This window comes from Onychomys torridus, chromosome 6, assembly GCF_903995425.1.
Source record: "Onychomys torridus chromosome 6, mOncTor1.1, whole genome shotgun sequence".
NCBI lineage: Eukaryota > Metazoa > Chordata > Mammalia > Rodentia > Cricetidae > Onychomys > Onychomys torridus.
In genome coordinates, this window is record NC_050448.1 from 65,591,873 (window position 1) to 65,606,005 (window position 14,133).

The 14,133-nt window shown below is 50.6% G+C and overlaps 2 protein-coding genes across 3 annotated transcripts; both read right to left on the reverse strand.

Annotated features, from left to right (window-relative positions):
• Nucleotides 1–2,509: 2,509 nt before the first annotated feature.
• On the reverse strand, nt 2,510–8,444 carry Rab25 (RAB25, member RAS oncogene family). The gene is made up of 5 exons (XM_036191080.1): nt 8,206–8,444; nt 5,380–5,575; nt 3,629–3,822; nt 3,046–3,126; nt 2,510–2,829 (listed from the first exon to the last, which is right to left on the reverse strand). Exons 1-5 carry the CDS (start codon nt 8,246–8,248, stop codon nt 2,702–2,704), a joined length of 642 nt encoding a protein of 213 aa, XP_036046973.1. The 5' UTR covers nt 8,249–8,444; the 3' UTR covers nt 2,510–2,701.
• Nucleotides 8,445–11,107: 2,663 nt separating this feature from the next.
• Lamtor2 (late endosomal/lysosomal adaptor, MAPK and MTOR activator 2) lies at nt 11,108–13,913 on the reverse strand. Of its 2 annotated transcripts, none has more exons than XR_004945222.1 (4): nt 13,681–13,913; nt 13,287–13,449; nt 11,522–11,611; nt 11,108–11,296 (listed from the first exon to the last, which is right to left on the reverse strand). XR_004945222.1 is itself a non-coding variant. In XM_036190492.1 (4 exons), exons 1-4 carry the CDS (start codon nt 13,811–13,813, stop codon nt 11,240–11,242), a joined length of 378 nt encoding a protein of 125 aa, XP_036046385.1. In that variant the 5' UTR covers nt 13,814–13,913; the 3' UTR covers nt 11,108–11,239. The 2 variants fall into 2 exon arrangements, 1 of the variants encoding a protein (XP_036046385.1); XM_036190492.1 differs by having other exon boundaries at nt 13,746–13,913.
• Between the last annotated feature and the right edge of the window lie 220 nt (nt 13,914–14,133).

Genomic DNA, 14,133 nt, shown 5'->3' on the forward strand with positions numbered 1-14,133 from the left:
TCTGGGGCCCCCACCAGTAGATCGGATTTCATTCTGTGGGCTCCCCTCCTCCTCCCCCTCAGGGGAGCTGGCGGAGCCAGACGAAGGAAGGGATTAACCAGAAAGGAAGAAGCTTTGGGACTAAGGACTGAGGGTCCTGGGGTGTCCCCTCCTTCCCCTACCCTGTGCCAGGGGCAAGTAAGGAGGGGGAAACCAGAACTGAGGCCTAGCAGGCCTGTGGAAACCCTCAGAGGCGTGAGAGTTAAGAGTAATAGATTTTTTTTTTAACCAAAAAGAAAAAGAAAAAAATGAGAAGAGAAAGAAAAACCGAGGGGTTTAAAAGAAGAGAATACTACAAAATAATTCAAATTTATTTCATATAATCCTAGAGAAAGAAAAAAGAATTACTAGTTACTTAGTAGATGATACTCAGATAGCTTAAAGTTTAGTAGCATTGTGGGCCCCTGAGCCCAGTAGAATGTATAAAAGTATGGAAAAAAGAATAGAGGCCAGCGGCTGAGCTGCCCTACCCCTGGGGACAGGGTCAGAGCAGGCTGCTAGCAAAGATTGGGAGCTTCCAGTCTGCTGGGGTTGATTCTGAGAATCCTTAGGTTTTAAGTGCGGGCTAGTACACGAGGGGCCCTGTCCCAGGGTCTTTGCCAGGGTACACACTGGTCATCTGAAGCCAGCTGAGACTGGGCGGAGAGCCTGGCCATCTGTGGAGAAGCCCCTACTCCTCATGCCCAACCCCCACCCACGGCAGCTTCTCCCAGGCCACACTGAGGAAGCCCTTGCAGGCGCCTCAGTCCACAGGTTGGTTAAGAGCAAGGTGGATAGCAACTCAACAATGAGCATGCACATGCTTGTCAGCTCGGGTTTTCCACAGCCCGCGCAGCGGTGGGGGCGGCGATGCAATCTAGTGCTCTTTTCCTTCACATGTGTAGTGGGGTTTTGTTTGTTTTCATTTTTTGACACAGGGTCTCTAGCTCAGTCTGGCCTTAAACAAGCAGCCATCTTGCTGCCTTCAATTGCTGGGACTACAAGGCATGCACCACCACACTGGGCTTTGTGGAGTCTCAGAAAAAGTTAGATCCCAAGAAATACTTTCTACTCAGGAAGTAGAGGGCAAATACTGGCCTGGGAGAACCTACCCCCCAAAGTACAGTGGGAAAGTGCAGGGAGCTTGGGTGACCACAATGCAGCCCTTGTGCACTAGCCCCCCTCTGTGTTCAAACAGGGATCACCCACATGGCCACATCGCTTCACCTTCCCCACAGAAAACTGGAAGCCTAGCTTTTTGCATGTGAGAGATAAGCATTTCTAAGCACTTGCCTTCCATCAGCCCCCGCTGGCAATCAGATCAGGATGGGGAGAGGCCTCTTGGCTTTAGTCTGAGCAAGCAGTACACCAGTGATTGACGTGCCAGCCACTTCAGAACCCTGGAGCCCAAACCCATCTCCCTTTCCCGATCTACTCTTCTCTCCCCATCGAGAGACTAGAGGTCTCCCTGTCCTTCTTGCCGTAGGACCCTCGATAGTTTGAGATGGTAGCATCTGGGAAAGGGAGAACTTCCCCTGGCCTACCTGAGGGTGAGTGCTTGAGAGGTCAGGTGGGTGGGTGGAGACAGGTCTGGGGCAGGGAAGATGGTCTCTCCACTGTAGAAAGTAGAATAGGATCGTGGTCAGACTTAATTTGAGGCAACTAGTGACTCGTACAAATCACCAAGGAAGATTTTCAAATGCAAAATAAAGGTGGGAAATAAAATAGACCCATGAATAATCAAGTCAAAGTGATGTTGCACACAATGCAGAGAAACCAAGAAGGGGGAGGGTTAATGTATTAAATGTGCTATTGAGAAGTTAATTTTATTAAAAGTATTATTACTTAAGACTTCGTCTTTGACTGTATGACAGTTGGATCTTGGGTAGCACTTGCATTGGGGGGTGGTAGTGCTCTGGCCTGGAAAGTGGGTATCTCCAGGGTTCCCTGCCATCCCTTGCTTAGAGAGCTATCTTGGCTCCCTGGAAAAAAGATGTTAGAGACAAAATCCCCCCTCTACTCTACCAACTTCAATTCCTCCCTGTTTAGGGAAAGGACTGCATTGGGTGCTCCCCTCCAGTCTTTGGAACCCTCCTGAGTACATGCATTAGGCTGGCCCTGCTTCCTAGAATCTTTCCCAGCTACCTTGTCTTGCCCCTGGCATTGGAGTGACCTCAGTTCTTGGCACCAGAGCTTTGGGTACCAGATGGTGCTGGAGGACGGTTCCTTTTGTTTTGCCTTCCAAATACCTCTCCCCTCCACACAGTCTTCCATCCCCCACCTGCCCTAAGGGTTGGCAGAGGGAAGGGTGGGCAATTCCTGCCCTCTTGGCACTGTCCCCAGACCACAGAACTCCAGAAGCAGCCCTGAGGGGCAGTGGATATGGTGGGGGTGACGGAAAGGGATCAGGGACTCAGAGGAGGAGTCAAAGTTGGAAAGGCAGTATAGACAAGCCGACAAGGAACAGATGGAAGGCGGCGGGATGGCCAGGCATGATACAAAACAGCTTTATTTGAGGGCCCTAGCCTGTGAGGGCTGTGGACACATGATAGAGACATGTGGTAGGGCATGATGCCCCTGGGTGCTTAGGAACAGGACTCAAGGGTAGGGAGAAGTCCTGCAGTAGAGGTGGAGGGGTACCGGAAGGCTGAAGGCAGGGACACGGGGTTGACCATGGCTGAGGTCAAAGGTTAATGCAGCAAGCCTTCTTCTCCCCAGGGCCAGAATCTTGTCCAGCTTGGGCATTACCCAGGGTGATGGCATTGGTCCGGGTGCTGTTCTGTCTCTGCTTGGACACCTTTGCGAAGATCTCTAAGAACAAAGAGCAGTAATCAGGCTGGAAGTTTAATGTCCCAACCCCTAACCATGCCATTTCTGAGCACAGGTGGCCACCCCGGAAAGAGTTTCTGCTGGAGGGATGGGAGGTAGGACCAGTGACTCTGAGGAGGCTGGAGGCCTACAGCGGCCTGAGGGCTAGGCCAGGGTATTCCACCTGAAACAGAGTGCCCAATGTGTGCAGGCTCTCACCTTTGAGGACAGTCTCAAAGGCTAGCTCAACATTGGTGGAGTCCAGGGCTGAGGTCTCCAGGAACAGCAGACCATTGTTTTCTGCCAGGAGAGGAAGCAGGCATTCGTTGTGGATCAATGACAACAGTGGAAACGTCTATTTAAGTCTTTCTAGGTCTATATGCAAAACCCTTGGTAGATAGTAGCTTATTTAATCCTTTATGCAGTCTATAAGGCAGGTTCATTTAGGAAAGTAAAGCCTAGAAATGCAGAATGGGGAAGGGACTTGCTCCATGACCTACGTCTAGTAACTGACCGGGAGGAGGCCGGAGGTGGTCTCCTCAACCACCGCATTGAACTGCTCACTGCTCAACCCAGGAAGCCTCTTGAGAGGGAGTGACTGGAGATGGCCACCAGGAGCCCACAGGGTGGGGGCTGTCTTAGCTCCGAACAACTGCTCCTGAAGGCAGTCTCACAGCAAGGAGTAGGGGAGACAGGGGTCCCGAAAGGGCTGGCAGCAGTGAACCACATGAGGGATAGACGGCTCAGGGCCCCGAGTGTCTGCGCAATCGAGAAGTCAGACCGAGTGGGAGGAGGCTCTCACCAGCAAACATGCAGGCCTCCTCAGTGGGCACCTCCCGGGCCTGGCTGAGGTCACTTTTGTTCCCCACGAGCATGACAACAATAGTGGCTTCAGCATGGTCATAGAGCTCCTTCAACCAGCGCTCCACAACAGCGTAGGTCTGGTGCTTCGTTAGGTCGAATACCAGGAGTGCCCCTACCGCCCCTCGGTAGTACCTGTATGGGGGTCAGAGGAAGGGATGGACAGAGACTAGCTAGGGATGTCAGGCTCAGCCCTCAAGCCAGATGCCTGACATCGATGCGCCAGCAATCAGGAAGGACCCAGCCCTGCAGAGCACTCCAGGCTCCCTTATACTGCGGCCATGCTGGTCTCAGAATCTTTGCAGCTGCATCTCCCTGCTCCAAACCCCCACCAGCTCCTCAAAGGCACCCAGCTTCCTCGGTCCTTTGCCTGACTTCAGCTCTGCTCACTCACCAATGCCCACGTGGACTCTGGTCAGGTGTGCCCTTGGATCTTCCACTTTGAATGTCTCCCTCACACAGCTCCTCATCTAGTATTTTCTTCTCTTGGCTTGTTTCCAGGGTGAGCCATATGTCTGCCCCTTAGACCAGTACTTGCCTGACTTCCTACAGACATTTAGCCTCTTTCTGAAGCCTCTGAGTTCAAAAGACTGTCTTCAGACTGGTGGCATCTAATTATTCCTTGTTTTGTTTTTGAGACAAGAACTCAATCTGTAGCCCAGGCTGGATTCAAACTCAAGGCAATCCTCCTGCTTTCAGCTGGTATTACAGGTGTGAAACACCATTCATGGTTTATTCCTAGTTTATTAACATGTCAACCAAGTCTTATAAGAGGCCAAATAAGTTAAGAGTGGTGGGTGGGTGTAGCCCTCGAGTATAATAACAATAACCCCTGCTTCCTGCTTCCGGCCTCTTGGGGTTCTATCTTCCACCATACATGATAGACTGACCACATTTCGGACAGCAGGACCTAACACTGACCAGGAGATGCTGGATATGGTGCCAGAAGGCCTAACTTCCTGGGGTTTTATAAACTGCATATTCTAAGCAGGGGATATACCTACTGTATGGGAAGCCATAAATTCAGTTCTGAGTATAATCCATCCATCCATCTATCCACCAATCAATCAATCAATCAACCAATCTAATTTCAAAAAATAGTGACCAGGAATGGTGGGACACGCCTTTAATCCCAGCACTCAGGAGGCAGAGGCAGCAGATCTCTGTGAGTTCCAGGCCAGCTTGGTCTACAGAGTGAGTTCCAGACCAGCCAGGACTACATAGTGAGTTCCAGGTCTACCTACATGTGAGATCAGGCTAGCCTGGTCTACAAAACATACTCCGAAGTCGAGCTAGCCCTTGGTACTTGTGATTAGACATGTTGCCAAGAGTAGAGCACAGTGCTGAAGTCAGGGGGCGCTCTCAGCCCACGCACCTACTTAAGCAAGGATGGGTTGGATTATAACACCTCACTTCTTCCTGTAATGCTTTAAGAGCTCCACAAAATGCCAGGTATAAAGTGCTTTGTATCTTCCTGGGCACATGAGAGGCTTAGTAAGCGGGGCTATGACTTGTGTTGACCGTCATTACATCCTATCTGTCTCTGTTGGCCAATCACAGAACTTATGTCTTCATGATTCCCATCCCAGGGAACACATAACAGTCTCCTGCCTCCCATCCTCCCACATCTCTAGTCCACAGGAGAGTCCCGGTTTCCCAGGGTCCTCACAAACCCCCCAGGCCTGGGCTCACGCAGAGGTGATGGCTCTGTATCGCTCCAGGCCAGCTGTGTCCCAGATCTGTGCCTTGACAGCAGCGGTGCCCAGCATTACAGTGCGGGTGGAGAACTCAACCCCGATGGTGGTACGGCTATCATGGCTGAACTCATTGCGGGTGAACCGGGACAGCAGATTGGTCTTGCCCACGCCTGACTCGCCGATCAGCACCACTGAGGGAGTGGAGAGAGGAGAGCTGAGGCAGGGCAGAGCAGCTCTGAGCCTACCTGACCGACCCCGAGAGCCTATGCCACAGGAAAAAAGGAGCTCAGAAAAGCAAGGAGAAAGTTGGCTCTCCTGGCAGAGGCTGTGGTTGGCTACAGTGCTTAGGGCATCTGTGTGTGTGTGTGGGGGGGGGGGGTTGCTGATGTCTGTATATGAGTTGGAAGGATGAGGAAGAGGGACTTGGGAGTGTTAAGTGTTTACATGGAAGAGGGGGGTGTAAAGTTGGCAGGTGACTCTTCCATGGGTGATAGGAAGGGGTAGGAGTGCACCTGTGTGTATGCATGTGTATTACCACCTCCCCTTTGCTCGGAGAAGCACCCCATTCATCTAGGGTATGTCCTCAGACCCAGGGCAAGGGCTTTAGGAAGTTAGGCAGGCATCTGACCCACTGGCTTTGTGGCCTTTTAAAATTGTTTTAAGATGTATTTATTTGCCAGGCAGTGGTGGCGCACGCTTTTAATACCAGAACTCGGGAGGCAGAAGCAGACAGATATCTGTGAGTTCAAGGCCAGCCTGGTCTACAGAGCGAGATCCAGGACACGCACCAAAGCTACACAAAGAAACCCTGTTTCAAAAAAAAAAAAAAAGATGTATTTATTTTATGGCATGAGCATCTTGCTTCTATATATGTATGTTTTTGTTTTTGTTTTTTTAAGATTTATTTACTTATTACGTATACAGGATGTTTGACTGCAGGCCAGAAGAGTGCACCAGATCTCATTACAGATGGTTGTGAGCCACCATGTGGTTGCTGGGAACTGAACTCAGGACCTCTGGAAGAGCAGTCGGTGCTCTTAACCACTGAGCGACCTCTCCAGCTCCATGTATGTATGTTTTGCTTGTGCATATGGATGCCTGGTAGGATATGAGATCTCATGGAACTGGAGTTATAGATGGTTGTGAACCACCATGTCAGTACTGGGAATTGAACCAGGGTACTCTGCAAGAACAACAGTGCTCTCACCCACTGAGCCACCTCTCTAGCCCGCTTCATGACCTCTTTTTGCCAAGCTAGTTAACTCCTCTGCATGTTAGTTTTCTCCTCTGTAAAACAGAGATACCAGTGGCTGACATGTACAGAGCACCTCCTTCACATCGGCCACCATCCAGAACCTTATGTAGACTCATGATACCCAGGGACGTGAATGCCTTCACTATGCCCATTTTATAGACACACAGTAGGTCTATCACACTGTACTAAACATAAATGTACTTGGGCTGGAGAGATGGTTAAGAGCACTGACTGCTCTTCCAGAGATCCTGAGTTCAATTCCCAGCAAACACATGGGGGCTCACAACCATCTGTAATGAGATCTGGCACCCTCTTCTGTGTACCCCAAAGCTTCCTGTTTTCCAACCACCTCTGAGCTCTCATGGCAAGTGACTGCCCTCCACCCAATCCTGTTTACTCCTGCTTATCCTCACATGTGGTGGCCCACAGTCAACACGGAATACCCCACACTATAGAGACATTGGGGCACTGGGCCCCCGTCTGTGGTGGCAGAGAGGCCATGGGACCACTCAAAATGATAGACCACACCAGGGATGCGAAGATGATTTTGTGAGAACGCCATCACTAGCGGCTTAGTAAGTGGGGGTCACTGCACCCTGGCCACAGCCCTACCAGCTTCCTTGGCAAAATGCCAGGAGTACAGGCTCCCCAGCTCGGGCCAGGGTGGGGTTGAGGTTGGGAGAGGCTCTGGGGTGTGGTACAAAGTGGGGTGAGAGTGCCACCGGGCCACCTTGCCGTCAGGAAGTGGGTTAGAGACCTACAGAGGGACCAAACCCTAGGAGCCCGGGATAGAAAAGCAGGAAGGATGCATGCTAACAGCGCCTAGTGTCTGGATCCAAAGAAGGAGCAAAGGGCCATCACACAGGCTTCAGCCCAGGAGTCCCTCGGAATCCAGCAGGCTGCTCCAAGTTCACCGCGTTGTCCCCATCTCCCTACGTACCAACCATGGAGCTCTACACAGACTACGTCTCTCCTTCCCTCCTTTCTCTGCGCCTACTCGGAAGGACGAGTAGATGACTTTCTTTTTTTTCTCTCCAGTTTTTTTTTCAAGACAGGGTTTCTCTGTGTAGCTCTGGCTATCCTGGATCTCACTCTGTAGACCAGGCTGGCCTTGAACTCACAGAGATCCACCTGCTTCTGCCTCCCAAGTGCTGGGACTAAAGACGTGCGCCACCACTGCTTGGACAGACTTTCTTCCTCTTAAATTGGCTTTCTTCTGCCTCTGCCCGGAATGCAAGTCCTTTCTGAAGTTGGACTTCCATCTCTTAGGCTTCACTGGCTAACATTCCCAGGGATTTGAGCGTTTATTAGAAACTGGGCAGGGAAGCATACTAATGTGGTGAGAGGAAGGAACAGAGCATACAACTTCTCAACATCTGCACCTGTAACCACACCTGCCTACACTCCTCGAGGTCTCCTTTCTCTCCTAGAAGGAATGCTGAGCCTGAGGGGGGCACGGGAGTGTCCAAGTAAGAGATAAAAAACAAGAAAAGACCCTGTCTCCTCTGAAAATAGCCTCTCTCCCACCCTCTCTAGATTCTTCCCTTTTCAAGAGCCCCAACTTACCCTTGAAGACAAAATTATAATCTTCGTCTTTTCCATTCCCCATCTTGGTTCAGCATGGAGAGCGTAGGTGCAGAGGTCACAGTCTGTTTATTGGTTAAATGACCTCAACGCTCAGCTTAGAGACCCGCACCTAGCTCCCCTCTCATTGGGGTGAGGGACAGAGGGCTGAGTTGAGGCCAGGAAGAGCCCCGGAGGCTCAGCTTTGGCAGGTCGGGCTACTACTCTGTGGGAACTGAGAGGACGAGGACGGAAGCTGAGAACAGGAAGAGCTAGCCAGCTCGACTGGGGACCTGGGCACAGGTGGGTGGAGCGAAGATGACGTCAGACAGGTTAAACAGGTTAGGCGTCTGCTTTCAACCCACACTCCCCCAAATAGGAGAGCCGGCTCCTAGAGTTAACAGTGGGTGAGGCTGCCTGCTGAAGGCTGAGTGCACATTGCAGAGTTCCTAGGGTTTGTGGAAGGGGGGCCACCACGAGGCTGAGATAAATAGACATGTGGCAGGGGCAGAAACCTACTGGCCTCCAGCTTTCCCATCTCAAGTTTTGGTAAAGACATCCTGGAGGCATCAGGGGAAGGGCTGTTGTGGTAAGAAGTGCAAGCTGGGTGCAGCATCTTCGCAGGGCAGAGCTGTGGGAGCTGCACCAGCATGCAGCTTCAAGCCCCTCCTTAACAGCCCCAGGCCAGGGATGGGCAGCATTTCTCACTCAGGTGGAGCTGGGACTCTCCCCTGCCCAGATGGGTCCCTTCTTATTTACTATACACAGATTTGCTCCCTTCCTAGATGGGCGGCAGAGACAAGTGCAGGAAGAGCCGAACACAGTGAATATGGGTGCAGAATCTGAAGATGAAAACCCTGAGTCAGAGGGTTTTCAACTCTTGTCAGGACTTGAGACCTCACGGCAAGGTATCTTGTTTGTAAGAGGTGCCAGGTTGGGGCTTTACCCTGCAATCCCCAGGAAGCTAGGGTGGAGGATGGAGAGCTAGAAACCAGCCTGCATCAAGCTGAATTCAAGGCCAGCCTGAGCCACATAACAAGACCCTAGCTCCTGAGACCAACCAGGGGTCAGCAAGATGGCTTAGCAAGTAAAGGCACTTGATGCCAAGCCTGGCAACCTGAACAGAGCCTAGGACCCACATGGTGGAAGGAAAGAGTCTATTCCAAATTGTCTGCTCACCTCTACACATGTGGAAAAAAATTTAGGGGCAGTGGTGGCAAACACCTTTAATCCCAACACCCAGGAGGCAGAGGCAGGCAAATCTCTGTGAGTTCAGGGCCAGCCTGACCTATAGAGTAAGTTCTAAGATAGCCAGGAATATTCAGAGAAACCTTGTCTCAAAAAACCAAAAAAGATAATTTAGGACCATGAGATGGTTCTGAACATAAAGATACTTGCCACCAGGCTGGAGAGATGGTTCAGCAGTTAAGAGCATTAACTGCTCTTCTAGAGGACCCAGGTTCAATTCCCAGTACCCACAGGACAGCTGACAACTGTAACTCCAAGATCTGACACCCTCACAGACATACATGCAGGCAAAACACCAGTGCACATAAAATAAAAATAAGTTAAATTATTTTTTAAAAAGAACAAATACTACCAAGTTTGACCACTTTGAGTTCATTCCTTGAGAACCACATGGTGGAGAGACCCAACTTATGAAAGCTGTCTTCTGACTGCCATACTTGTACTGTGGGACACACACACCCACACATGTACATATATACAATAAATAAATGTAATGGTGAAGAATCTGTGTGACCACACACAACTTCTTTTAATTAAAACAAAACAATGCTGCAGAGAGGATCTGGCTGGCTCATGAAAACTTAGGAAAGTTTCTAGCTTAAGGGCACTCCTCCTTAAGCTATAAGAGATTGAACTTGGGCTGGAGAGATGGCTCAGAGGTTAAGAGCACTGTGTGCTCTTCCAAAGGTCCTGAGTTCAATTCCTAGCACCCACATGGTGGCTCACAACCATCTGTAATGAGAACTGGCGCACTCTTCTGGTGGGCAGGGATACATGCAGACAGAATACTGTATACATAATAAATAAATAAATCTTAAAAAAAAAAAAAAGAGAGAGAGATTGAACTCTAGGGCTCTATATTTTCTGTGCCCAACAAAAACAGGCCTTTGCTCCTCCAGCTCAGTTCTAAGTTGCTGCCAAAGGGTGGATAAGATTCTGCTCTGAGGGCTGGAGAGAAGGCTCAGCAGTTAAGAGCACTGGCTACCCTTGCAGAAGACCCAGGTTTGGCTCTCAGAACCTACAAGGTGTCTCACAATTGTCTGTAACTGGTTTTAGAGAGACCTGATACCCTTCTCTGACCTTTGCAGACATGCACATGGTGCAGACATCACCCCAGGCAAAACACTCATACATATTAATCTAAATTTTTTTTTAAATGATGTGGCAGCTCATACTTTAATCCTAGCACCCAGAGGCAGAGGCGGGCAGATCTCTGAGTATGAGGCTAGCTTGGTCTACAGAGAGAGTTCCTGGACACGAAGAAACCCCATTTCAAAAAAACAAAAGAAAAATTTGTTTCAAAGAAAAGCAATTGTTTTTCTGAGGCCAGAAGTGGTGGCATACACCTTTAATTCCAGCACTTGGAAGGCAGAAGCAGACAGATATCTGTGCATTCAAGGCCAACCTGTTCTACAGAGCTAGTTCTAGGACAGCCACGGCTATACAAAGAAATCCTGTCGGGGTGGGTAGGGGAGAAAAATCAATTCTGAGTGGCTGGAGAAGTCAATTGTGCTGGGCAGCCCTGCCAAGAATTGCTGGAAGATTTGATGATGGGGGATGAGGGAACCCACCTTTGCAGAGGATAAGGAATCCTCTTAAGTAATCCACCCCACTCTTTCCCAAGGCCTGAGCTCTTCATCTAAGAAAGCAGCTGAGACACAAGGCAAGGGTTGAAATTTATTTGGAAAAAAGCCAAAGTCCCACTTTCCTGTAGCCAGTCCATTGGGTGTTTGCAGGGCCCTGCTCCTCCCAACCACCATCCCTTCTGACTCCAGCTTCCATCACATTATTATGATGCTGCTACTTGAGTGAGGGGCTCCTCCAGGTACTGCACCAAGGCCTGGGCCTGCAAGGACAGAAAACACAAGTCAGTCCATGCATGGCTTATGCTTAGAGGGATCCCAAATTGGCTCCCTACCCCACACTGAGTCACCAGCCCCCAGCTCACCCCCACTGCTCTTTAGGGATGGAGGAGACAGAAGAACTCCAGAAAGGAACACATGCAGGGAATGGACACAGTGAACAGGCACTATGGCTGGGCCCAGGAAGGTTGGAACAGGAATGTACTCACTTTGGCCTTGAGCATTCCGAAGCCTACAGTCTCCTTGGCATACATACATAACAGGAGGTTGGCCACCCGAGTAATGGCTACACGTCCCTCCTAGTGGGGAGAATACATTGAGGCATTCTGCTTGGCACCCATAGTTCCTACCTTCCCTGGGGCTCCTCTGAGCCTAGAGAGATTGTCTCCCATGGCTGGCAGAGCAGGAAGTTCATCTAGGAAGCTTTGCCCAACCCTGAAGTCATGAGGTCTGATGCTGATTCCAGCCTCAGCACAGGCAATTCCTAATCAAGTTATTCTGGGGAACCAAGTCTCCCAGAAACTGGGGTTTTCTTCTCTAATGCCAAGAATTGTCTCAACAAGTGAGGGAACAGGAACAATAACCCAATTTGTTTGTTGCTCTTGCAGAAGACTTGGGTTCAATTCCCAACCCCCACAGTGTGCTCACAACCATAGAGTTCAGGGGATCCGATGCCCTCTTTTGCACCTCCTTGGGGGCACCATGCATGTACATGGTGCACATATGTAACACCTGGGCAAAACTCTCACACACACAGAATAAAATAAATAAATCTAAAAAACTTAACGGCCAAAAAACCCACAACCCAACTAACATGTCTCCTCTTATCTCATGGTATAGCTTTTCAAAATGAAGATCAACTAAGAAGGTTGATCAACATTTAAAAAAAAAAGATGTCAAATTGTAGTAAGAGAAGTGATGATTCATGAACCTTGTTTTAGCATATCAATGTGTATACTAGGCATTGACTCAAAGACAAAAATTGTGCTTCTGGGAATGGGTCCTAGGAGCCCAAAGTGCTCTACCACTGAGCTCCATCCTCTGTCCCTTAAAATGCATTTATTATGGCTGGGTTGTTGTGAATGTCTTTGGAGCTTCTGCCCCATGCCCCATGGCACCAGCCCTAGATTCGGTACCCAGGAAGAGTCAGCAATGGTTGGGGGCCGGGGGGTGTAAGAATGGGCTGCCTCAATCACAATGAAGAGCTTTCTGAGGAGCATTCACCCCGGCCTGGGACCAGCGGACTGGCTTCTGCACACCATCACTGTCCAGGGTGCTGGGAACCCAGCGTTCCTCTTTAGCCCTAGCCTACTACTTTTCCCCATTCTGGGACACTCCGTCCTTACTTTTATCCAAACTCACTCTGCCCTAGGCCCTTTGCAATTGCTGTTCTGTCAGAAATACAGTGCTGGGACTAGAGGCATAAGCCACCATGTCCTGAACTGTTAGAAATATTTTCCCGGGTTGGGGAATTTAGCTCAATGGTAGAGCACTTGGCAAGCGCAAGGCCCTGGGTTCGGTCCTCAGCTGGGGGGGGGGGGGGGGCGATATTTTCCCGCCGGCAGTGGTGGTGCACGCCTTTAATCCCAGCACTTGGGAAGCAGAGGCAGGTGGATCTCAGTGAGTTCCAGGCCAGGCTGGTCTACAAAGCGAGTTCAAGGACAGCCAGGACTACACAGAGAAACCCTGTCTGGAAAAACAAACAAAAAGAAAGAAAGAAACATTTCCCCAACAGATCGATGCATGGCTTATTCCCTTCCCCTCTCCAATCTTCCTTCAGATCTTTTGGCAAATGTCACCCTTTCAGTGAGATTGGCCGCCACACGTGTCTGCACCCTCCTCTCACTCCTGTTTTAATATCTATGCTTTACTTATTTATCAAGGTGTGGTGGTGCACACCTGCAATCTCAGTATTCAGGAGGCAGAGGCAGGATGATCACTCAAAGTTCGAGGTCAGCCTACTTTACTCCATACCATGCAGTCCATGAGGATAAATTTGAGATTGTCTTCATTAAACGCTTGGTTCCCGTTCCGGTCGTACGCTGCCCAGATGTTACTGGCGATGGCCGCGGTGACCCGGGCATCTGTGTCCCCATAACCGGAGTAGGCCAGCAACGATCCCTCGTTATTCAGCAGCCTGGCGAGGATGGGGAAGGATATCGACAAACTCAGAAGAGTAAAAAGCCTGGGTTCCTTCCCCGGTTCCCGCTCCTGGCGTTTTTAGGAAGCAAGGATCCGAGCTGAATACATCCTGGAACATGCCCTAAGCACTAGTCGACTTCCCTTTCCCAGAGGGGCCCTCACGTAGGGTTCCCGAAAACACCGCTCGCACCACTAGCCTCCCCCTAGCGTAGGGCTCCTTCCCTACCCCTACTGCAGGCAGCCGCGCGCCGCCCCACTCCAGTGCTCGCCGCTCGGTCCTTGTGCACTCACAGGGTGCTTTGGACTCCTCCGGTGTTGGCTTGGCTTAGCACCTGCGTCAAAGCCTTGGGACGCAGCATGCCTGCGTCTCCTAACCCTGACGGGTACCCGGACCAACCCCAGTCACCGCCAGCTGCTCTCCACCAGCCGCTTCCGGTGGCCCAGTAGCCCAGCTACCAGGCGCCCTGGGAGTTGTAGTCTCCACTGAGGCTCTGGCTCAATCCCCGCCCCGCGCGAGGGGAGGCGCTGGGAATCGTAGTTTCCTGTAACATCGCAAGGACTTCTGGGAACTATAGTTCAGCTTTCCAGTTTAGACCATGAGGCTCTGGGGGGAAAGAGCGGGAGTGCAAGGACAGTGGCAACATTGGAAGGACTTTTAACCCCTTCCACGAAAAGGGCG

Bases quoted from the DNA above. Each gene is read 5' to 3' on its own strand.
- Rab25 (XM_036191080.1), bottom strand. From the start codon at position 8,248: ATGGGGAATGGAAAAGACGAAGATTATAATTTTGTCTTCAAGG. The intron at 3,823-5,379 runs GTGAGCCCAGGC...ACCCCCATACAG, and splicing joins TACAGAGCCATCACCTCTGC to GTACTACCGAGGGGCGGTAG. The intron at 2,830-3,045 runs GTGAGAGCCTGC...CTTTGTTCTTAG, and splicing joins CTTTGAGACTGTCCTCAAAG to AGATCTTCGCAAAGGTGTCC.
- Lamtor2 (XM_036190492.1), bottom strand. From the start codon at position 13,813: ATGCTGCGTCCCAAGGCTTTGACGCAGGTGCTAAGCCAAGCCAACACC. The intron at 11,612-13,286 runs GTATGGAGTAAA...TCTCCCCACTAG, and splicing joins TTATCCTCATGGACTGCATG to GAGGGACGTGTAGCCATTAC. The intron at 11,297-11,521 runs GTGAGTACATTC...CTGTCCTTGCAG, and splicing joins TCGGAATGCTCAAGGCCAAA to GCCCAGGCCTTGGTGCAGTA.